The 25738-nt window shown below is 41.4% G+C and overlaps 1 protein-coding gene and 2 pseudogenes across 1 annotated transcript; 1 reads left to right on the forward strand and 2 right to left on the reverse strand.

Moving 5' to 3' along the window:
- Positions 1-1499: 1499 nt before the first annotated feature.
- LOC112852550 (olfactory receptor-like protein OLF4) lies at positions 1500-2432 on the forward strand. The gene has a single exon (XM_025916057.2). It carries the CDS (start codon positions 1500-1502, stop codon positions 2430-2432), a length of 933 nt encoding a protein of 310 aa, XP_025771842.2.
- An 11297-nt stretch (positions 2433-13729) lies between these two features.
- Positions 13730-14558, reverse strand: LOC147583703 (olfactory receptor-like protein OLF4; annotated as a pseudogene).
- A 9326-nt stretch (positions 14559-23884) lies between these two features.
- Positions 23885-24713, reverse strand: LOC112852336 (olfactory receptor-like protein OLF4; annotated as a pseudogene).
- Positions 24714-25738: the final 1025 nt, after the last annotated feature.

Here is a 25738-nt window from a genome sequence, read left to right on the forward strand (position 1 = left end):
GTCCTTTCCTTTTTCTTCTTGATCAAACTGGCTAGAGGTTTATCAGTTTTGTTAATTATTTCACAGAACCAGCTTCTGGTTTCATTGATCTGTTCTACTGTTTTTTTGGTTTCGATAGCATTAATTTCTGCTCTAATCTTTATTATTTCCTGTCTTCTGCTGGTTTTGGGTTTTATTTGCTGTTCTTTTTCCAGCTCCTTAAGGCATAAGGTTAGGTTGTGTATCTGAGATCTTTCTTCCTTCTTTAGGAAGGCCTGGATTGCTATATATTTTCCTCTTATGATGGCCTTTGCTGCATCCCAGACATAGCATATGCATATATTTAAGTTTGTGAAATACACAACAGGAGATGGCCATCCCAACATGGAGCTTCAACTTCATTTGTCATGGGAGGCTTAGGAATTAACATTTCCAGGAGCCATTTCTACATTTTTCAGGGGAAATTTCGCAGATCTGGTCTATTTGGGTTGTATCCATTCCCAGCATAACCTGGATGGCATGGGCAGTAAAGACGGGGATTACACAACCCAGAAGACCACGGTGTCCTGTGTGTTTGTGTGTTTGTGTGACTTGTAGAGGGTGAGCAGTCCTCACAACAGGGGCCGGGACTCCTAATCTCAAGGTGACACAATACAGGGGCCAGAACTCAGTCAAGAGCAGGCACCAAGATGGAGATCTGTGTCAGTTCATGGGATGTCTTTGTAGCACGATAAATACAGAGGGAGAGGTAGTGTGGACAAGAACGGCCCTGTGCCCTGAGGTCACAGTTGTAGCAGAGAGACTACTTCCATCATCACATGTGTGACAGCATCTGTCCTCAGTGTCCCCCAGGCTCATTTATCTTACAGCGCTGGCTTTGCTTTTTGACTTGAACATTTGAAACAAGTACCTTCCTCAGGGCCTCTGCACCGACCTGCATTCTGTCTGCTGGGCACGCATTTCCCCCATAATCCCTCATCTACCTCTCTTTCCTATCAAGGTCTGTGTTCCAATATTACCTTGTTGCAGAATATGCCCAAATACCCACAAAAATAGAATGCCCTATTTGCTCTGCTTTATGCCTGTTTTTCTTTTCTTCATGTGCTATGCACATATGCACCCCTCACCATCTAAAAAGTTATACAATTCTCTTATATGCTTATATTTTTTCTCTATCATTGTAGGACTTTTTTTCTTCAACACGTTATGCTCATTCCTTAGATAGTGCCTGACACATGGTCAGCACTCAGTGTATATTCCTGAAATTCTTGAAGGACTTCTTAGTAAAACTATAAAATATGATTCCTTAGGAAAGAAGCTGATTGAAAAAAAAAAACACACAGAACATATCAGATATGTCCGAGTGCATTCCTAAAGGGGACCATATCCACATACAACATATTAAAATGAATTTCTGCACTCCAAACTATAAAAGTAGTATTTCAATTCTGTGAGTAATGAAAGTTTGTGTGAAATGTACTCACATTATTTCCTTCTTTCCAAGAAGCCACATCCACCACATGGAACTGAGCAACAAAACACGAATTTCAGAATTTCTTCTCCTGGGATTTTCAGAGAGACCAGAACTGCAGCCCCTCATATTTGGGCTTTTCCTCTCCGTGTACCTGATCACTGTGTTTGGAAACCTGCTCATAATTTTGGCCATCAGCACAGACCCCAACCTCCACACACCCATGTACTTCTTCCTCGCCAATCTGTCCTTCGTAGATATTTGCTTCACCTCCACCACGATTCCAAAGATGCTGGTGAACATCCAGACTCAGAGCAAAGTCATAACTTATGAGGACTGCATCACACAGATTTATTTTCTCATTCTCTTTGCTGTACTGGACGTCTTCCTCCTGAGTGTGATGGCCTATGACCGGTTTGTGGCCATCTGTCACCCCCTGCACTACATGGTCATCATGAACCCCCGGCTCTGTGGGCTGCTGGTTCTGGTGTCCTGGATAATGTGTGTCCTGAATTCCCTGTTACAAAGTTTAATGATGTTGCGGCTATCCTTCTGTACACACTTGCATATCCCCCACTTTTTTTGTGAACTCAATGAGATGCTCCAGCTTGCCTGTTCTGACACCTTTCTTAATAACGTGGTGATGTATCTTGCAGCTGTCCTGCTGGGTGGTGGTCCTTTTGCTGGGATCCTTTACTCTTATTCCAAGATAGTGTCCTCTATACGTGGGATTGCATCAGCTAAGGGCAAGTATAAAACGTTTTCCACCTGTGCGTCTCACCTGTCGGTCGTGTGTTTATTTTACTGTACGATGCTTGGTGTGTACCTCAGCTCTGCTGCTACCCAGAGCTCCCACTCAAGTGCCACAGCCTCAGTGATGTACACGGTGGTCACACCCATGCTGAACCCCTTCATCTACAGCCTGAGGAACAAAGACATAAAGAGTGCTCTGAAAAGAATTTTTTGGGTTCAAGTGATGTAATGGCCAACTGTCTTGGGGTTGGAGACGTGTGCATGATTGCAGGGCAGAGCCTCAGAACCAAGAACTGCTCTTCCTTGAATAGACTTTGGCAGGAGAATCTGCTCCTTCTGTTTTTCTCCTGGAATTTCCACTTGTTTGCTTTCAACTTCTCTATACATTTAAGGAACTCACTTTATCAAGCTTCTTCTCTGTCTGACATACAGTTTCCCCTTTGTCCATTTTTAAACATCTCCAGTGTTTTCCCCAGCCTTAGAACACAAATGCCTGGAAATTTCTGTATCTAATGGGACAAGTTGGATATCTTAAAAATAAATTTTTTTTTTCAAATGACTTATCCCACGAGAAGTAAATCTCCCCTAGATTTTGCAAGAACGTTATCATGAGTTATAGTCTTCATATGGAAAAAAGCTACACTTGGCCCCTAAGCCTATTGCATCCACACGACTCCTGAAACAGAATGCTACGGGCACCAGTGACAGTCACAACAAAGTTTATTACAATGAGAGGCGAGGCCCACTGATCGGGACCAACACTGTTGATAAGAGTGCGGCCTCGAACAGCCTGGGTACAGAGTTTTTAAAGCCGATCACATCGTTTTATCATTACCTGGGAACAGAACAGAAAAACAGTTCCCAGATGAGTTAGAAACAGTTGCCAGATGAGTTAGACACAGTTGCCTAATGAGGTGTTTATTTTAGACTTTCTGCCTCAAAGTTGCAACCAGTGGATCTCCTTGACCTTGCCTTTGATGCTCTTTTCTTTGAACTTCTGTTTCCTTCATTGGTAAAGCCTAATTTACAAGAGTAAAAGCAAGGCTGTTATCTTTTGACCTTCAGTGTCAGAACAAAGCTGTTATTTTTCAAGCTAAGCGTTAGCCCTACACTACAATTTAACCCTTACAAGCCCTCTCCATAATTTTATTGCAGATGAACATACAAACCAAAGTTTTCACCTTGTGTCTGTCAATCTTTTTGCATCACAACCTAAGCATTCCTACTGATGACGTGGACTTTAACAGTGTTCCCTTTAAGCCTCTGGCTATTGACACCACAATGCTCTGGCTAGGAAAGCCCTGGCACTCACCCATGCCCATGTGCTTGTGGACATTCCCAGACCTTATGCTGTGACTCACTGGCCCTCGGGTTCTTATTGTGGTCAGAAGACACACCTCGGCACCACCATCAGAGAACTCTAAAAAAGCAATGCCTATTACTCACAGATCCCGGAGGGCACATGGGATGACCAAAGGCCATTTGGAGAGGTCTGAGAAAGGGAGACAGATTGACAGACACTGGGAGCACCACTGAGGGATCTGGCTTTATTGAGGACCATGGCCAGAGTGGCTAGGGGGTTGCGTGTTCACACCTTATTGGACAGTTTTATAGGAGCAGATTTCAGCAGCTGAAGGGGAAAAGCAAGGTCACTCAAGGGCAGTTATATCAGTTACCCAGGGCTTTGTCAACAGGAACTTCCTGGCTGGGGCGGTCCGAGTGCTAATTTGGTAATTGTGTCATACACCTGACAATATGTTTGTTCAACATGGCTGTTTTCAAATGGATGTCCCAGAAATCCAAAGCTTAATTTCAGGCATTTACATTATAATCAAAAGCTTAATGTCAGGCACTTACTCTACAAAACATGCTACTGTATTTCCTAATCGGTCTCCTGTTTTTTCTCTGTTATTCAGCACGGTGTCCAGGAAGCGTACCATAGCCCAAGACGAAACTTGTTCAGCATAATGTATCTCCCAGTGGAGTCTATATGGAAAGACAAACTTAAATAAGTTCATCAACTGGATATATTCTTAGTGTTGGGACGACCATAAATATGAGGAGGCAAAATTTCAAAACACTATCTCTTATTACACAAGTTTCTTTCTTCTTTCTTTCTTTTCTTTTTTTCTTTTTCTTTCTCTTTCTTTCTTTCTTTCTTTCTTTCTTTCTTTCTTTCTTTCTTTTTCTTTCAACAGTTGATCTTGTGCATCTACTTATTGAAGCATAGAACATTTGTGTCCACAGCTGAAGGGACTTAGTTTTTGAGGTAAAGGATTGCTCAGTGTCTTCTATGCTTTATCATGGAATTTTCTTCCTGTTTCTACTTGAGAACCTCCAGTGCTACCTGTTAATATGACACTCCCTGATATTATACATAAAACAACTCGCTTTTCTTAATTTTTATCACAAATGCTAAGGCTTGGCAAAGGAACAGTATCAGCCCCATCCATTTTGTGCCTCCGCCCTGCTCTGAAATCTCTCCCACCTGCATGACCAGAGGATGCTTCACACGAGAGCTGGATGTCCTGCTGGCATGTGGTTCAGGGTCCCCAGGTCTTCTGCACAAACATGCATGTCCTACAAACTCTCCCCCTTACCCTGAGGGGAGCCCATATATAGTCACTTGTTCATCAAGTCATGGGAAATAGACTTGAACCACAGAAGGATGACAACCGCTCTCCTCAACTGTCGGACCATATGCCACCAATAAAAAGCAGCACATGTCTGATCACCTCAAGTCTGTTTGCTGGGGTGATTATGTCGGCCGGGTGTTGCTGTATAACAAACAGGCTGTTCTTATCAAACGGGATATCATGATGATGTGGGGATGCCGAGCACAATGGTGAAGAAAGAATTCTTGAGACATTTTATGATCCAAAAAGGTGTGTTTATTAGAGCTTGGAGATATGACCCATGGGCAGAAAGAGCTACACTGGGATCGTAAAGAATGACTGATCATATACTTTTAAGTTTATGGAGGAGGGGAGTAGAGATAGCACGTTTCTAAGGAATTCCTTTATGCTGAAAGTGAGGTTTACGGGGCCATGGAGGTTTGATTCTTGTCAAGATAAGGTTGCTTTTCTTGTCTAGTAAAACATCAACATTAAGGCAGCCTCGAGTTCCTGGAGGTGACTCAGGGATTTGTCAGTGGGCTGCAAGTTGTAAGGACACTGATGTTTAGCTACATTTCTCTTGCTTTTGTTCTCCTCATCTATGGTAGCTTTAGCATCAAATGGCATCATATCGGGAAACATTTCTTTCTTTGTCTTTTTAACATTTACTTATTTTTTTGAGACAGAGAGACAGAGCGCAAGTTGGGGAGAGGCAGAGACACAGAATCTGAAGCAGGCTCCAGGCTCTGAGCTGTCAGCACAGAGCCTGATACAGGGCTTGAACCCTCAAGCCGTGAGATGATGACCTGAGCCAAAGTCAGACGTTTAAGGGACTGAGCCACCCAGGAGCTCTGGGAAGCATTTCTAATCTCTGCTGGGCTCCTCATGCATCTGTGGTCTGGTACGAATCTCTCTGTTGTGTTTCTAGGGCTCATCCCTGATGCTGTGTGTGGTTGTAGTGCTCTACTGTCTCAGCCAATTTGTGGTCTTATTACTACATTTCTATGTGCAGGTTATTCTTCTATTTCTAAATAAAATGAATTATCATGTGAATTCTTTGCATTGAATCCCAGTGTTCCTACACCCGTATGTAACATTGGTTTTCCTTCCCTGGTGGAAGGGCTATCTCCCAAACCTGTAAGGAGAGTCATCTATCTGTGCTCTCTATCCAACCCTTAGCCTGCACCATAGATATGTTCCCAGTTAATTAATCAGAGTATAATTACACACAATACACCACATATTTAAAGGGTACAGTTTGATGAATTAAACGAGCTACACGAAAATTCATAGCACATAGTGCAAGTTTCCATTTGTGTATAATTTAAGTTTTAACTGCTTTGTGGGGTAGTTCTTAAAATTTTAAACTCCCTAAGCCTCTCTTTCCTTATTTCTGAAGGCAGAGTGGATGCTAAACATAACTTCCAATGAGATGTAAGGAAAGAATGAAATGCATGGATATACATTTTTTACTCCAAGGAAACCATTCAAGTGTAGTGGTTGTGTCTTATGTGTGTGTGTGTGTGTTTGTGTGTGTTTGCACACATTTTTCTTTCTTATAATGTGTACACACACACAGATGATTTATGATTTCATCTTTATGTTGAAAGACTTGAGAGAAAGTTGGAGAGGATAGTACTGAAAAGAACGAATGGTTGAATCAGCCTGAAATAAAAAGAAGCAGAGATAAAGACACAAAACTTTAAATTACAATAGGTGAACTTAATTTTTGTTTTTAAATTTATGTATTTAAATTAAAGTTAGTTCACATACACTTTACTATGGGTTTTAGGCATAGAGCCAAGTGATTCATCACTTGCCTTGACACCCAGTGTTCTTCCCAAGTGCCCTCCTTAATGCCCTTCACCCATTTAGCCCATCCCCCCCACACACCTCCTCTCCAGCATCCCTGAATTTGTTCTCTTTATTTAAGAGTCTCTTAAGGTTTGCCTCTCTCTGTTTTTATTTTTCCTTCCATTCCCCTGTGTTCATCTGTTTTGTTTCTTAAATTCCACATATGAGCAAAACCATGGCATTTGTCTTTCTCTGACTGACTTATTTCACTGAGTATACTACCATCGAGTTCCATCCACGTCGTTGCAAAAGGATCTCATTCTTTTTGATGGCTGACTAATATTCTATTGTAGGGATATATCACATCTTCTTTATCCGTTAAAGGGCACCTGAACCGCAATGTTCATAGCAGCACTATCAACAATAGCCAAACTATGGAAGGAACCCAAATGTCCACTGGCTGATGAATGGATAAAAAAGATGTCGGTGACCCTAATTTTGATCATGAGTTCCTTTCCTATCTTGTTGCCTCAAAGACATTATAGTCAGACCACACTCACATTTATGCCCACAGGAATTCACTCTACCACCTGCTGGGCAGAATATCTCCAAATTGTTTTAATTTTTTTCTACATATTGTGGGGTTTTTAAAATATAATTTATTGTCAAATTGGCTCTCATACAGTGTGTAAAGTGTGCTCTTCGTTTTGGGGGTAGATCCCCATGGTTCATCGCTTACCTCGTATTGTGGGTTGTTAAACTGTAAATTGCCCTTAACCAAGGGAAGCTAATGAGTGAATTGAGAGGCTTAAAGTTGGTTGTCTCAAATAATTTTATTGACTATGTTTATATGAGATTCCTACTGCTGCTGTAAAATATCCCCACACCAGCTGCTTGAAACAAACACATACAGGCTCTTACACTTCTGGAGTCAGAGGCTTGGAAGGAGTCTCAGGGCTAATAGCAAGAAGTCTGCAGGGTTGAGTTCCTTCTGGAGGCTCAGGGGAGAATCTATTGCAGTCTCTGTGGCTGGCCACCTCTTCCTCCACCTTCAGGGCCAGCAGGGTAGCATTTTCAAAGTCTTTCTGACACCAACTCTTTTGTCTCCTTCCTTAACAATTGGGGGACCATCATGATTACCTTAGGCTCACGTGGATAATCACAACTAATGTTTTTATCTCAATGGCAGCTGACTAGCAGTCCTGTTCAATTTGCCACCTAAATCCTTCTTTGCTATAAAAATATTTTAACGGTACTGGGGATTTGGAGGTGGGCATATTTGGAGTGTTGTATTCTGCCCACTACAAAGTATTTTTCTCTAAGTATATTATTTTGATCACTTACAAAAGCAATAAACACAGAATTTATGCAGCTTAATGAATGAGCAAATACTGTATTCCTTCAAAATCACATCATGCAATGACAATATTCAGTGCAGAAGACTTAAAATTACCTACACCTATCTCTAACACAGGACCGCCTCCTTGCTAATCAGAGTGTTCCACATACGATAGTGTCCCACCTATATCACCTAGGAACTTGTAGAAATGCAGATTCTCTGGGCCACTCAGGATGTGTTATCAGATTCTGCATTTGTAGTGGGATCTGTGTGGATTCACAGGCACATCGAAGTTGGAGAAATGCTGGTCTATTTGGGTTTCTACCATTTGTGGTTGACATTTGTGGCAGGATAGTAATATTTTGGGGTGCTTCCCTTTTCCTTGTAGGTGTTTGGCAGCTTCCCTTCAGACTTTGACAGGTATCCTCAGGGGAAAATGCATTTCTGGCTGAGAAGCACTGCCCCAGTGTTTGAGAACTAGAAGCATCCTGACAGAATCAAACTTAAGGGACACCTCATGCTCAGATATTAAATTCAGACAGATGACTAGATACCACCAAGTGCCATTTCTACAATGCAAAGTGGACTTTTAGGTTTCTGGGTGAAAAAGACATTTCCAGGACCAGATGGCTTCCCAGGAGAATTCTACCAACATTTAAAGAAGAGGTAATACTTATTCTTTTGAAGCTGTGTCAAAAAAATAGAAATGGAAGGAAGACTTCCAACTTCATTCTCTGAAGTCAGCATTACCTTGATTCTAAAACTAGAGAAAGACCCCACTAAAATGGAGAATTACAGACTAATCTTTCTGATGAACATGGGTACAAAATTATCAACAAGATAGTAGCAAACCAAATCCAACTATACGTTAAAAGAAGTATTCACCACAATCAAGTGGGATATTCCTGGGCTCTTTGGGTGGTTCGGTATCCTCAAATCAATCAATGTGATACACCACATTCATAAAAGGATAAGAGCCACATGATCCTCTCAATAGATGCTGATAAAAACCCTCAAGAAAGTAAGGATAGAAGGAACACACCTCAAGATCATAAAGGCCATATACAAAAGACCCAGAACTAATATCACCCTCAATGGGGAAAAAGTTAGAGTTCTCTACCTAAGGTCAGGAACAGGACAAGGGATGTCTGCTCTCATCACGTTTGTTCAACATAGTGTTGGAAGTCCTAGCCTCGGCAATCAGACAACAAAAATAAATAAGAGGCATCCAGATTGGCAAGGAAGAAGTCAAACTTTCACTCTTCGTTGATGGCATGATACTCTACGTGGAAAACCTGAAAGGTTCCACCAAAAATTGCTAGAACTGATGCATGAAGTCAGAAAAGATGCAGGATATAAAAATTAACATATAGAAATCGGTTGCAATTCTATGCACCAATAATGAAGCAACAGAAAAAGAAATTAAGAAATGAACCCCATTTACAATTGCACCAAAACCCATAAAATACCTAGGAATAAACTTAATAAAGAGATAGAAAAAAACTATACACTGAAAACTATAGTAAGCTTATGAAAGAAATTGAAGAAGACACAAAAGTATAAAACATTCCATGTTCATGGATTGGAAAACAAATATTGTTAAAATGTTGATAGTACCGAAAACAATGTATATATTCAATGCAAGTGCTATCAAAATAACACCAGCATTCTTCATGGAGCTAGAACAAACAATTCTAAAATTTGCATGCAACCAGAAACGACCACAAATAGCCAAAGCAATTGTGCAAAAGAAAATCAGAGCTGGAGACTTCACAATTCCGGACTTCAAGCTGTATAACAAAGCTGAAATCATCAAGACAGTATGGTACTGGCACAAACACAGACACATAGATCAATGGAACAGAATAGGGAACTCAGAAATGGACTCACAAATGCATGGCCAACTAATTTTGGACAAAGCAGGAAACAATATCCAATGGAATAAAGACAGTCTCTTCAGCAAATGGTGCTGGGAAAACTGGACAACAACGTGAAGAAGAATGAACCTGGACCACTTTCTTACACCATACACAGAAATAAACTCAAAATGGATGAAAGACCTAAATGTGAGATAGGAAACTATTAAAATCCTACAGGACCAAACAGTCAACAACCTCTTTGACCATGGCTACAGCAACTTCATACTAGACACGTTTCTGAAAGCAAGGGATAGAAGGGCAAAAATGAACTATTGGGACTTTATCAAGATAAAAATCTTCTGCACAGCAAAGGAAACAATCAACAAAACTAAAAGTCAACTGATGTAATGGGAGAAGATATTTGCAAATGGCATATTGGATAAAGGGTTAGCATCCAAAACCTATGAAGAAATTCTCAACCTCAACACACAAAAAACAAATAATCCAGTGAAGAAATGGGCAAAAGACATGAACAGACACTTTTCCTAAGAAGACCTCCCAATGGCTAACAGACACATGAAAAGATTCTCATCACTCATCATCAGGGAAATACAAATGAAAACCACAATAAGACACCACATCACACCTGTCAGAATGGGTAAAATGAACAACTCAAACAGCAACAGATGTTGGCTAGGATGCAGAGAAAGAGGAACCCTTTTTCACAGCTGGTGGGAATGCAAACTGATGCAAGCACTCTGGAGAAGAGTATGCGGGTTCCTCAAAAATAAAAAATGGAGTTACCCTACAACTCAGCAATTGCACTACTAGGTATTTATCCAAAGGATACAAAAATGTTGATTCCAAGGGACACATGCATCCCAATGTTTATAGCAGCACTATCAACAACAGCCAAATTATGGAAAGAGCCCAAATATCAATCAACTGATGAATGGATAAAGAAGATGTGGTATATATATTATATTATATTATCTTATATTATGTTATATATAATGTAATATTGCTCAACAATAAAAAAAATGAAATCTTACCATTTGCAACAATGTGGATATAACTAGAATGTATTACGCTATGCGAAATAAGTCAGTCAGAGAAAGATAAATACATCATTTCACTCATATGTAAAGTTAAACAAAACAGATGAATATAAAGAGGGGAGAAAAAAAAGAATAAAATAGAGAGGGAGGCAAACCGTAAGAGAGTCTTAAAGTGAACAAACAGGGTTGCTGCAGAGGAGGGCAGAGGAATGGGCTAAATGGGTGATGGGCAATAAGGAGGATACCTGTTGGGATGAGCACTGGGTGTTCAAGGCAAATGATGAATCACTGGGTTCTACTGTTGAAACCAATACTACACTGTATGTTAACTAACTGAATTTACATAAATAAAAAAAATTTTAAGGTGTAACAAAAACCTTGGGTACTACATTCTTTGGCTTCGTGATAGTTTCGCCAAAACCATTAGGAATTTCATAGATCACAAATTAAGAGTCATCATTTACTCCCTCATGATGAAGTATTTATTAACTGTAAGAGATACATTTCGATTTTCTTCAGCATAGACTAGCTTAGCACACTAAAGGGATTCTATGGTTTAATTTTGACAAAAGTACAGTCTATGATGTAGTACTGTCATGAGCTGTTTCTCTATTGTAGAAATGGGCTCAGAGGAATTCAATGTGCTGCTCAAAGGCACAAACCAATTAGCAAGTAGTCTTAATTGGAATGATGTCAGGATGTTTCCGGTTCTGAAACTCTGGGAAGTGGTTCCCACCAGAGTTGCTCTTGGGATTTTTGTCCATGTCTGAAGAGGTGCTTCTGAATACCTTCAGCCGCAGGACAGCACCCGACAAAAATAGTTATCCAGCTCCAAGGGTCAATGGCGAGAAGGTGATGAAACCTGTTTCACACTAAGGTTTCTCCACTCCTTGTGCACACAATTCATTAGAGACTGTAGTTGAAATGCAAATTCTGATTCCTCAGGTCTCCAGGGGCCCCGAGGACCCTGCTTCTCTAACAAGCTCCCTGGTGGTGGTGATGCTGCGGGTCCTGGATGTGGAGCCCAGACTGAGAGCAAAGCTGTGGTCCCTCGTTAGGAGAAATTTAAGTTAGAATTAAAGTTGTTAAGATGGAAGGCAATACTACCCAAAGAACTACAGATTCAATGATAATTTGAAAATAACAAAAATGGGGTATTCTTGGAAAACATTTTTAAAACCATCCTAAAATTAAATAAAAAATCTTCCAAGCATGAGCACAGGAGGTCATCCCATTTATTTATGTATTCTTTAATTTCTTTCAGGACCATTTTATTGTTTTTATTTATAAGTGTTTTGATGGCAATAAGTAACCAATCATTCACCCCAGCGAATAAATCCCCTTAAACACTGCCACTGCTATTCCATACTTGATTGAGAGATGTACAGCTTGAGAAGAAATGTAGAGCCTAGTAATACAAAGGAGAGTTTAAAATTTGCTTTATCATAGTCGAGGTCATCTTTGACTCCAAGGCCATATTAAGTCATTCTACTTATTTGAATTTCTGTTTCTGTGTAGACTCCACTGGTAGACAAGTTTTTGATAATCAGTTTTGCCAGTGACTAATGTAAGCACTGGGGACATAGAGCCTGAGAAAAGAACAGAATCCTAATTTGGAAAAAAAAAGCTAATGTCCCATTATGAGACACACTGGTTTGTTCATCAGGAAAAACAGTTAAGGCAGTGATAAAGGAATGACAGACTCAAAATGAAAAACTGTGGTCCCAGAGTTAATAGAATAGAATAGAATAGAATAGAATAGAATAGAATAAATAGAATAGAGAATAGAATAGAATAGAGAATAGAATAGAATAGAATAGAATAGAAATGGCCTATTTGCCAAATTGAATTTATTCCAACAGAGAGGTAACAAATCACTATTCTTTTAGTAAAAATAAAAACATTATTATGTGGAGTGATTTTGTCAATGGTGAAGAAATTATTCTTTTTTCTTTAAAAATTTTTTAATTTTTTTTTTTTATTTTTGAGGGAGAGAGACAGAGACAAAACGTGAGTGGGGGGGGGGCAGAGACAAAGGGAGAGACACAAATCTGAAACAGGCTCCAGGCTCTGAGCTATCAGCACAGAGCCCAATGCAGGGCTCGAACTCGGGAACCAGAACCTGAGCCGAGGTCAGATGCTTAACCAACTGAGCCACCCAGGTGCCCCTGTGAAGAAATTATTCTTAAGAAATCCAGGCAGTTCCATGAGACAAATGAGAACTCCTAATTTTCTCATATCACAGCTTGCGAATCAATTTAGAAATAAAAGAAAAAGAGAAGGGAAAAAGGTTGGAACACAGAGAGGGAAAAACTTAATACAATGAGGAACTAAATTGTATTGAGTGGTTGAAAAAATAAGGATTCCGGGAAATAAATGAGAGACACAAACTCTATGTCTACAATCTGCTTAAAAAAAACAAAACAGGGGCGCCTGGGTGGCGCAGTCGGTTAAGCGTCTGACTTCAGCCAGGTCACGATCTTGCAGTCCGTAAGTTCGAGCCCCGCGTCAGGCTCTGGGCTGATGGCTCAGAGCCTGGAGCCTGTTTCCGATTCTGTGTCTCCCTCTCTCTCTGACCCTCCCCCGTTCATGCTCTGTCTCTCTCTGTCCCAAAAATAAATATAAAATAAAAAAAAGTTGAAAAAAAAATAAAAAAAAAAACAAAACAAAAAACAAAACAAAACAAAACAATTTCTGACGCTAAGACTTTGAGGCTTGCAATCCTGGGAAATTCTTCAACCGCAGGACAATTGGACCTTTTCTAACTGCCATCGCAGAGAATCTCTTCAGAGCCCTCTTTATATCTTTGTTCCTCAGGCTGTAGATGAAGGGGTTCAACATGGGCGTGACCACCGTGTACATCACCGAGGCTGTGGCACTTGAGTGGGAGCCCTGGGTAGCAGCAGAGCTGAGATACACTCCGAGGCCCGTACAATAAAATAAGGAGACAACCGAGAGGTGAGATGCACAGGTGGAAAATGCTTTATACTTGCCCTGAGCTGATGAGATCCCACGTATGGAGGAAAGTATCTTGCAGTAAGAGTAAAGGATCCCAATGAAAGGACCACCACCCACTAGGATAGCTGCAAAATACATCACCAAGTTATTAAGAAAGGTGTCAGAACAGGCAAGTTGGATCATCTGATTGAGTTCACAGGAAAAATAGGGGATTTCCAAGCCTGTACAGAAGGACAGCCGCAACACCATTGAAGTTTGCAACAAGGAATGCAGGACACTCGTGATCCAGGACACCAGGACCAGCAGTGCACAGAGCCGGGGGCTCATGATGACCGTGTACTGCAGGGGGTGACAGATGGCCACAAACCTGTCATAGGCCATAATGGCCAGGAGGCAGATGTCCAATCCTGAAAAGATTATGAAAAAGTTCACCTGTGTGATGCAGTCCTCATAGGTTATGACTTTGCTCTGGGTCTGGATGTTCCAGAGCATCTTCGGGACGGTGGTGGAGGTGATGCAGATGTCTACAAAGGACAGATTGGCCAGGAAGAAGTACATGGGCGTGTGGAGGTGGGAGTCAGAGCTGATGGCTAGGAGGATGAGCAGGTTGCCAAACACAGTGATCAGGTACATGGAGAGGAAAAGCCCAAATACGAGGGGCTGCAGTTCTGGACCCTCTGAAAATCCCAGAAGCAGAAATTCTGATGTCCGTGTATCATTTCCTGGTTCCATGAGGTTGCACTGACCACGAGGAAAGACGATGGGAGACATCATTAATTTTCACCTGAACAGCATTACTCACATTGTTGCAATGGTATGATTTATATTTTGCTGTCAAGAAGTTGTAGTGAGGGTCAAACATATTCCAGGCATTGTGGAGGCAATGAGTCCGGGAAAATCAAAAGCCAGTATAATCCAGTGATGGAGAAGGAACAGAAGGAAATAAAAATATCAATAGGACATCAGAGGGTGTCAAGTGCTGTGAAGAGAACAAGAGTAGGTGTAAAGGAGAGCGTGGATACAAGTGTCATTTTGTAATTGGTGTTCAGTCAAGAACAGCGAACAAGGCGACATCTGAACGGAGACCTCAGGGAAAGGAAGGCAGGAGCCACGAGGGAAGTGTGTGCTGGCTGAGGGAATGGCCTCTGCTAAGGCCCCGAGGATGATCCTACTTTGAGCTATGTGGGTCCCAAACAGGAAGCATATGTAGGAAGGGGAGTGAACAGGAGGGAAATCAGAGACGGTGTGAGGCAATTTCAAGGAAATGGGCTCTGCTGGTTAACCCTCAAGAAAACAGAGTCACTCACCCACACTATGTACTGCTTGTATTTTAGACTCTACTTGCAAAGTCTCCTGTAAATTGACATCGATCCCTCCTGAGTACTGTGTGTTGATTGAGTTATGGCTTCTGTATTCACCTTAGAACATATTAGACCGTGTACCCCTGTTCTGAGGATGAATCCCACTCCCAAAGGCATGTACACACACACACACACACACACACACACACACACACACCACAAATGATTGTTTCTCTGGCTGTGTTCTTACCATGACTTCTCACCCCCAGCCCCCGTGATTAAGTTTGGAGGGAGTATAACTCAAGCTGGCCAGATCCATAATCATTCCCCTAAACAATGTAAAATGTTACCTGAATTCCAATGAACAAGCTTCCCGTGAAGAAATAACATTGACAAGTCAGACCGGCATGTTCATTTTCTTTCCTGTATTTAAATTTTTTAACATTTATTGATTATTGAGAGGGAGAGAGACAGAGCCTGAGTGGGGGAGGGGAGGAGAGAGAGGGAGACACAGAATCCGCAGCAGGCTCCAGGCTCCGAGATGTCAGCACAGAGCCCAACGCGAGGCTGGAACTCACAGACCGCGAGATCATGACCTGAGCCGAAGTCAGACGCACACCCATCAGCCTTTTATAATACAGAAAATCCCATGCAGGCTCCACGCTCGGCATGGAGACTGATGCATGGTTTGATCTCACGAACCATGAGATCATGACCTGAGTTGAAAGCAAGAGTCAGATGCTCACGGACTGAGCCACCCAGGCACCACTGTATTCCAATTTAGTTGGTGAAGGTTGTTTCCTAAAGGCTGGCACAGGTGGCTATCCATCTGAAAGAAAATAAAGTTTCCCTAGTATGCACATTTTAACAATTCAGAGGATTAGAGATCTTGAAGTAAATGGAAACAGTACATTTTTAGTGAACGTGCATAAAAACGCAGATACAAGCCACAGGTGAGCAAAATCATTGTAATTAAGGCAGGAAAATCAGAAGTAAGAAGATAGATATATTTAGCTATATAAAATTTAAATCATTTTGTGGACATAATATCCAACCCAAGGCAATAAACGGTAATCCGTGAACTTCATGTGAAATGCTGCTAGCTGCGGAATAGACATAGACTTTATGGACACATAATAACAATAGACATGTAACAATGAACCTGGTGATCAAATATGTACATATTGGCTCAAATTCAGTAACGGTTGAAGAAAACAAGATCTCTGGAGCTGACTGGGTTGAAATTTTTAAACAGGTAGAAAAAAGAGATTCTCTAATTTTTCTGGGAGGAATGTGAACCACTGTGATGTTGAGAAAACAACTGAAGACAGCTACAAATGTGAAAACACAGATATGCTTTAACTCAGAGATTCTCAGTCTTGGCACCCTTGACGTTCTGATCCAGGTTGGTCTCTGTGCTGTGTGTCCTGGGCTTTGAATGTGTTTAGAGCATCCCTGGCCCTTCCTGAGCCCCCCCCCCCACCATGTGACACCCAAATAAGTCGTGTCCCCCTGAGGGACAGTGTTTCCTCCAGTGGAGAACCAGATTTTTCACATAACAATCTCAAAATATTTTTGCAGAATTGTTATAATAGCAATGCATCGAGAAAAGCTAGGAAAAGCTTTCCAAGTGTGAGTAGCACAGCCGTATCATGAAATATTTTGCAGACATTGAAATAAAGAATCAGCATTTCCCTAGTCGGTTGGAGACAAGTCCATGAGGTAGTTTTGAGGAAGAAGGAAGAGTGGACACACGTAGAAAAAAAGACTACCCTAAAACCTAAAGAGCGTTTATGTTGCCCACAGCCCGCCTTTCATTCATCCGTCTGGTTATGAATGTGTATGTGCGCCTAAGATAGGAAGAGAAGCTTTATGAGAACTGAAAGAATAAAGACTTCCAGAAGGAGTGAAATTAGGGCAAGTTTCAAAACAACTATGTGAAACAAAATTATGTGAGAATCTAAAAGCGACTTACAAAAGGCATAAAATAATTTAGTGGTATCGGGGTGGGCCACTGATTTCAGATCATACTTCCAAACACTTGGAAAGAAAAGAATGTGATAGAATCACCTTTATCACTGGGGAAGGAGCCGTATCTAAATAATAAATATTTTCTTATAACGATACATGGATTCAAATATGCTTATGGAGAGTAAGGTGATGTTCAGTCAAATGTAAAGAAGCCGTGGTAGTCAGAGATAACACAACTTCCAGAAATAGACCTTTTCACAGAGGGCCAAAAGGAACTGCAGGGAATAACAGAGATGGGAAGGCACGTGGAAATGTGTACAGACAGTGATTTGTGAGCAATGTACAAAATACCACGTATGCTCCTTTTTGTTTATAGCAAGAATTTGCAAGTGAAGAGTGTTAATGACAGCTCAGTATAGGATAATGAAGTAAGGCATATAAATAAATAAATAAATAATAAATAAATAAATAAATATAAAAAACAAGAGAGACACAGTATAACCGAGTGACAGATTTGACCCCAAATTACTAATGAACACAGTCCTATATGTCTATGTCACAGTGCGTATATGTCTATATGTACACAATAGAACTCAATGGTGAACGGCAAAGTGGGGAAAATAACACCGAACACCCCATCCACTTCCTTTTTAGAAAGAATGCAATCAGAAATGGAAGTAGCACCTCCCCGACTCCACTGTACACATGTAAAGACCCGTTAGAGACAATGCGTAAATGAGACAACCAAGGAATAAGTAACCACAAATATAGTCAACTTCGTAGATAATGAAATCACTGCAAAGCAAAGCTAGGTAACCATAGTTTTTACTTATCACATCATGGCGGTCATACGAATACCCAGAGCAAGAGCACGCTGTGAAAATATATGTCTCATGAATTAATGTTGCGAGGTCCTATATGCAAGCAGTAAATTGGTCTAGATATTTCTCATCAATATGGAAACGTAGCCCAGTATGCCCCATTTGTTTAATGTTTTGTTATTTATTTTGAGACAGGGTGTGTGACCGGGGGAGAGGCAGAGAGGGAGAGAGACACAGGATCCAAAGCAGGTTCCAGTCTCTGAGCTGTCAGCCAGAGCCCGATGCAGGGTGGACCTCACAAACCATAAGATCATGACCTGACCCGAAATCAAGAGTTTGCAGCTTAACCCACTGAGCCACCCAGGTACCCCCCAGGATGCCTCATTTAAAGACAAAAAAGGAATGTTCTGACTTCACTGCACATCTGTCCATCCCTAATTTTCTTACTCCCTTCAACTGCAAGACTCATTGGATGTGTTCTACTTTTACTGGAAATATTTCCTGCCTCCCCTCCCATCACTTCACTGGCAACAATCACCCATGTGTGGCTGAGTTCAATGTGCAATCCTTTCTGTAACATCATCCATGAGGTCATTAGGTAATCAGGCAAGCAAATGACCATAGAGATCTCCAGGTTCTGGGCTAGGCTGGTGGCTGTGTGGTGACCTTAGGTAAATGCACCTGGGTTTGATTCTCCCTAATCTTTTCCTGAAGATCCTGCCAGGTCTCAGACTCACCTGGATGGGAGCTCTGAGGGAGAGGTCTCCTTGTGGCTGTCTGAATTCCCTCCAGATGGTTATTGGTGGCGACTAAACTCTGTCCCCACACAAGATGACAGGAAGGAGGCTAGCATGAATCTCCCAGCCAAGCTTCAGACTCCAGAAGCAACAACAGGGTCCCATCAGCCCAAGGTTGCACAGGCAGAGGGATGGCACACAAGAGATATTTATAGTTTCCTCTGTCTGTTCATGAGGCACGTTCCTCTCCTGCCTCTCCAACCTACAGCACATGATTTCCCTGGAGGACACTGGTCTGGAGACAAAGGAAAGATTTTTGGAGATTCCATATTCCCAATAGACTGTGACACCAGTGTTAAACACTCCTTCCTCTTGAACTCTGCTCCTCTCAGAGGGCAGACATCCCCGCATCTCATCCCAACCCTGATTTCAGCTTTTCCCCCAAGTCTAGAACTGAACAATCTTTGTGGATTAGATGCCTTGGATGTCCAAACACTTGGCTTGTGGTGGAGACACAGCTCCGTTATCTATGGAACATTCCTATTTCCCTTTCAATGAGTTCCTTTGATATAAACCCCAAGCACTACATAGCTCAGCTTCATGACACATTTTCCAAACATTTAGGAATTCCATAATATGTCACAAGTTAACAGCTGCCATGTAGCCCCTCTGTGTGAAGCATTTGTCAGTTATATAAAATATATTTAGATCATATTTTGCACTATGATATGAGCTTGGGATAGAAAAGTAAACAGATTCTTCCCTGTAGCTTCCAGAAGGAACCAAGCCTTGCAAACATCTTCATTTCAGACCCATGAGAACGACTTCAGGCTTTTGAGCCCCAGAATTGTAAGAGCATACATGTGTTCTAAAACACTAATGTAGTCATTTTACATTAGTATTAGGACTTGAACACAAACATTTGTCCAATAAAATTTTGTTAAGAACCTGAGACTAAGCTTCTCCTTTCTTTCACTATAGCTCTCCCTGGGTAAAGGCATTTTGTGTTGTAATCCCATCTTTAATTAGAAGAATTTTAAAATCAATTGGGAGATATTCGTCCTCTTTAGCTGGTAGAGAATTTCTCAGGGCATAAATACAAACGTGCTCCAGATTTTATTGTCTTTGACGTATTAGCATAAGAAAAGTAATTCATCATTTGAATGTATGTCTATTGTTTATACTAAATTGTTGTGTCTACATGTCTACATTCTCTCAATTGCATATTAACTCAAACATTTATTCTTTTTATATCAACACTCTTCAAATTTCACTCATTTGCTTTCAACATAAAATAAGAGGTCATAAATGAGTCTGTGTTCATTTTTTAAATTTTTGTTTGAGAGTAAGAGCATGTGTGAGTGGAGGAGGGGCAGAGGGAGAGATTCAGAGAGAGAGAATCCTAAGCAAGTTCCATGCTCAGTGTGGCGGGGAACCCAATTCCACGACCCCAGGGGAAATCAAGAGTCAGACATTCAGCCAACTGAGCCACTCGGATGCCCCATTGAGTCTGCTTAAAATGAATAAACAAGCACACAAAACAGCAGAATCCGATCCATAAATATAGAGAATAAACTCGTGGTTGTCAGAGGGGGGTGGGGAGGATGGGTGAAGGGCAGTGGGAGGTACAGGCTTCCAGTTGTGGAATAAATGAGTCACGGAAATCAAAGGCACAGTGGACAGAATATAGTCAATGATATTGCAATGGCCTGGTAGGCTGACAGCCAGCAGCTGCCTTTGTGCTGAGCACCGCATAATGTACGGAGAAGTTGAATGTCTACGTCGTACACATGAATCTTGTGTCACCTTGTGTGCCAAGCACACTCAGATAATAATATTTTTAAAAATGATTCTGTGCTGGGGTACCATGTGTAGGTGTGTTTATTTGAAATAAAAATGTATACAGAGAAAGACACATATACGCATACATACAACTTTACAGCTGAGCATTTTCTTCAGACTCAACGAAATATGTCCGCACACGTCATTTATTTCTTGCAATATCCATTTGAAATTATGTTTACGGTCCCAAGTTACTTTCAGAAATAAAGAAGCTGAGGCCAAGGGAGATTACATTTTAACAATTGGATTAAGAAGTCATCAAGGTTGTGCATTTTCTTGAAGAACATCAAATAGGAATGTGCAGTAGGTACTTTTGTTTTTGTATATCTCCCTTAATTCATCAAATCATACGTTCCGAATAGATGCAGTTTATAGCACATGATTATACCTCCACTAAATTGGTTAGAAGGGAAAAAAATCTAGCAGCGTACGGATCAGTGTGAAATATAGAGCGGAGGTAGCTGATTCATACTGAGTCATGACAGGAGCTTTTTCTTCTCAGTAGGAAGAAAGCAAAGTGTCATGTATGAATACAGGAACAGTAGATGTAAATTAAAATCATTCACTTTTGATATTCTTTTTTTCCCTGTAAAACAGAAGATAAAAATGCACTCGGAAATCGAGTTAACTGATCATATACTTGTTCAGAAGAGAAGTGCCCCGTGATCACACATGACATCATGGATGAGCCTTAGGAACAATGTAGAGTCGGGGCGCCTGAGTGGCTCAGTCGATTGAGTGTCCAACTTCGGCTCAGGTCATGATCTCACAGCTGGTGGGTTCAAGCCCTGCGTCAGGCTCGGTGCTGCCAGCTCGGAGCCTGGAACCTGCTTCGGATTCTGTGTCTCCCTCTCTCTCTCTGCCCCTAACCCACTCGCATCCTGTCTCTGCCTCTCTCAAAACAAATAAACTTTAAGAAAAAATTAAAAAAGAAGAAACAGTGTAGAGTCTCACAGCTCACTATAGACTCACAAGGAGACAGGCAGAGCTCAGAACAATCCCCAACATACAATATCATTTGGTAATAAAAGCATTACATTAAATCATTTTCTTTTAAATGGCTTGTTATGCAGCAATGGCTAACTGATTCAATGATCACGGTGAACAGAAGTAAGGACAATGATAATCTGCTGCTGACTGTTCTTGGTATTGATTCTTGTATTTGAAGCCTGCATTCATGGTACCTCTGTTATTTCAGTTTAGTTCAGACACCTGCATATAAAACCTGTCACTGAGAACCACCTTAGTGGCTCAGTCGGTCGAGTCTCCAACTCTTGATTTTGGCTCAGGTTGTGATCTCACAGTCATGAGATCAAGCCCCGTTCAAGTTGGAGCCTGCTTAAGATTCTATCTCTGTCTCCCTCTCTGCCTCTTCCCCTCTCTCCTGCTCACTCCCCCTCTGCCTCTCTCTCTCTCTCTCTCTCAAAAACAAACAAACAAACAAACAAACAATAACAACAAAAACAACAAAACAACTACCTCTCATTGAGGTTCTTTTCCCCATAGCCAGGAAAGATTGAAAATGTATGCATTATTGTGTTCGAAAACTGGTGTCCCTGATTCACATGACCAGACAGGAATGCAAGCTCCCTCTTATGTCGTCCCTTGAACATAGAAGATGAATGGAATCCTGAGCCTGAGAAACATGTATAATGGAGGATAATGACCATTCGACACCCCTTTCATGGTTATGACAAAATTTAGAAGGAAGGGGGATATATTTCTTTTACAACAATGAAAGGAGTCATACCAAAGGCAGTGTAAAGATTTCAGGAAGAAACAAGGAGATAATTCAATAAAAGTAGAAAAATGTCAATCAGTCCTTCCCCCATTTGGATAAGCCCCCTTACACATGGCCACCAATCCTCCATACTCCAATGAATAGACGTACAGCATGAAGAATAAATATTTTAAAGAGCACAATGTGTGATTTAAAACTTCGCTTCGTTGGGACAGGCGCTAGATGTTGTACATAAGTGATGAATCACGGAATTCAGTCCTGAAACCAATATTGCATGGTATATTAACTAACTAAAATTTAAATTGAACAAAACATAAAATAAAATTTTGCCTCATCATATTAAAGGGCATCTAGAGTCGAAGATCATATTCTAAAGTCAATCTATCTAAGTTTGTTGTTCCATGAAGACTTCTTTTGGAGACGCGTATTTGGTGAATGCTTGAGTAAGGTAGTGACTATCATACACATTGTGGACAACAAGGTACTAAGAGACCAGGATCCTAATGAAGAAAATAAAACCGATCTAGAAGACACATTAATATATTAAGTGTCCACTATTAAGAAGAGCAGTTAAGATACTGATATACAAAGGACCTTCAGACATATAAGTGAAAAAACATAGTCTCAGATATTGTTCTACTTTAAAATCATACATATTTGTCATAAAGTGTGGTTGTTTCCATAGGTGGCGTATCAATCATGATAGTTCTTTTTGTTTGTTTGTTTCAAGTTTTTATCTAAATTCTAGTTAGTGAACATGTAGTGTAGTGTTGGTGTCAGGAGTAGAATTTAGTGATTCATCACTTACATACAACACCCAGTGCTCACCCCAACAAGTGCCCTCCCTAATGCCCATTGCCCATTTAGCCCATCACCCACCCAATTCTGCCCACTAATCCTAAGACATACAGAGAGATAACCAGTGGTAAACGTGGCATTAAAAAAACACGTATGGAAGAAAAATGTTTTGGTGTGACACAATTGTTTGAGAAAGATTATTTTTTTTTTTTTTTAAATTTTTTTTTTTTTCAACGTTTTTATTTATTTTTGGGACAGAGAGAGACAGAGCATGAACGGGGGAGGGGCAGAGAGAGAGGGAGACACAGAATCGGAAACAGGCTCCAGGCTCCGAGCCATCAGCCCAGAGCCCGACGCGGGGCTCGAACTCACGGACCGCGAGATCGTGACCTGGCTGAAGTCGGACGCTTAACCGACTGCGCCACCCAGGCGCCCCGAGAAAGATTATTTTTTAAAAACATCTATGTTGCCTCAAGGTAAATGAACATTTCCAAATATTTCAGATCCATGGTTGGAAATAAAATTCAGAAAGTGGGAAATACAAGGGAAAAATCTGTAGGATATCAGAGAGAGAAGAGCTTCATAGAGTGACTTACATACATGGGATATGGAAGTTGAGGACAAGGAAATAAACAGAAAGAGGAATACTACATCTACAGTCTGAATAAAGATCAAAATCTCTGACCCAGAGGCTTTGACCCCTGCAATCATAGGCATTTCTTCAATCTCATGACGATTGGCCATGTAAGGGTCTCCTTCCCAAAGAATGCTTTCAGAGCCCTTTTCATGTCTTTGTTCCTCAAGCTGTATATGAAGGGGTTCAGCATGGGCGTGACCACCGTGTACATCACCGAGGCTGTGGCACTTGACCGTGAGCTCTGGGTAGCAGCAGAGCTAAGGTACACGCCGAGCATCGTACAATAAAATAAGGAGACAACCGATAGATGAGATGCACAGGTGGAAAATGCTTTACACTTTCCCTGAGCTGATGAGTTCCCACATATGGAGGAAACTATCTTAGAGTAAGAGTAAAGGATCCCAATGAAGGGACCACCAGCCAACAAGACAGCTGCAAGATACATCACCACGTTATTAAGAAAGGTATCAGAACAGGCCAGTTGGAGCATCTGATTAAGTTCACAAAAAAAGTGGGGGATATGCAAGTGTGTACAGAAGGACAGCCGCAACATCATTAAACTTTGTAACAGGGAATGCAGGACACACATGATCCAGGACACGAGAACCAGCAGCCCACAGAGCCGGGGGTTCACGATGATCGTGTAGTGCAGGGGGTGACAGATGGCCACAAACCGGTCATAGGCCATCACACTCAGGAGGAAGACGTCCATCACAGCAAAGAGTATGAGAAAATAAATCTGTGTGATACAGCCTGCATAGGTTATGACTTTGCTCTGAGTCCGGATGTTCACCAGCATCTTCGGGACGGTGGTGGAGGTGAAGCAGATGTCTACAAAGGACAGGTTGGCCAGGAAGAAGTACATGGGTGTGTGGAGGTTGGGGTCTGTGCTGATGGCCAAGATGATGAGCAGGTTCCCAAACACAGTGATCAGGTACATGGAGAGGAAAAGCCCAAATATGAGGGGCTGCAGTCCTGGTTCCTCTGAAAATCCCAGAAGAAGAAACTTTGAAAATTTTGTTTCATTGCTTGGTTCCATCTGATGGAGGTGACCTCTGAGAAAGAGGGAAATAAAAAAACACAAATTTGTATTACTCACAAAATGGAAATGCGACTGTTTTTTTTTTCTTTTGCAGTCCAGAAATTCCTTTTAATATGTTGTGCACGGATATGGTCCCCTTTAGGGAATCATCGCTGCCACATCTGATATACTTTTTATTGTCAATCAGCTTCTTTCCTAAGAAATCATGTATTTTATCCTTTTCCTGAGAAATGCTTCAAGTATTCAGGAATCTAAATTGAGTGCTGACCAGCTTTCAGCCACTATCTACGCAATGAGTATAGAGTGCTGAAGAACAAAAATCCCTACAGCGATGGAGAAAAAATATGTAAGCAAAGAAGATAATTATTCAACTACCTTTGTGCTACAATTATCTTTTGATTATCTCACCTTTTTGATGGTGAGGTGTGCTGTGAAGAAATGGAAAACAGGGATAAAGCAGAGAGCAAATAGGGCATTCTATTTTAATGGCATTTAGGCAAATTCTGTACACAGGTGGCATTGGAAACCAGACGTCATGTAAGACAGAGACATAGACACAGGATTCTGGGGGAAGTGTGTGCCTGGCAGGGGGAATGGCCAGTGCAAAGGCCCTGAGGAAGGTACTTGTTTCAAATGTTCAAGCGAAAAAGCAAAGCCAGCGCTGCAAGGGGAATGATCTTGAGGGACACAGATGACAGATTCTGTCACACATGTGAGGAGGGATGTGGCCTCTCTGCGACAACTGTGACCTCCAGGCACAGGGCCGTCCTTGTCCACACTGCCTCTCCCTCGGTATTCATCGTGCTGCAAAGCCATCCCATGAATTGACACAGATCCCCATCTTGGTGCCTGCTCTTGACTGAGCTCTGGCCCGTGTATGGTGTCACCTTGGGATTGAGGAGTCCTGGCCCCTGTTGTGAGGACTGCTCACCCTCTACAAGTCACACACGCACAAGACACCGTGGTCTTCTGGGTTGTGAATTTCCCTGTCCTCACAGCCCCGACATTCCTGGTGTATGCTG

Source organism: Puma concolor, chromosome A2 (genome assembly GCF_028749965.1).
Source record: "Puma concolor isolate L17-30 chromosome A2, mPumCon1.1.hap2, whole genome shotgun sequence".
Classification (NCBI taxonomy): Eukaryota; Metazoa; Chordata; class Mammalia; order Carnivora; family Felidae; genus Puma; species Puma concolor.

Coding starts and splice junctions, on each gene's coding strand:
- LOC112852550 (XM_025916057.2), top strand. CDS start 1,500: ATGGAACTGAGCAACAAAACACGAATTTCAGAATTTCTTCTCCTGGGA.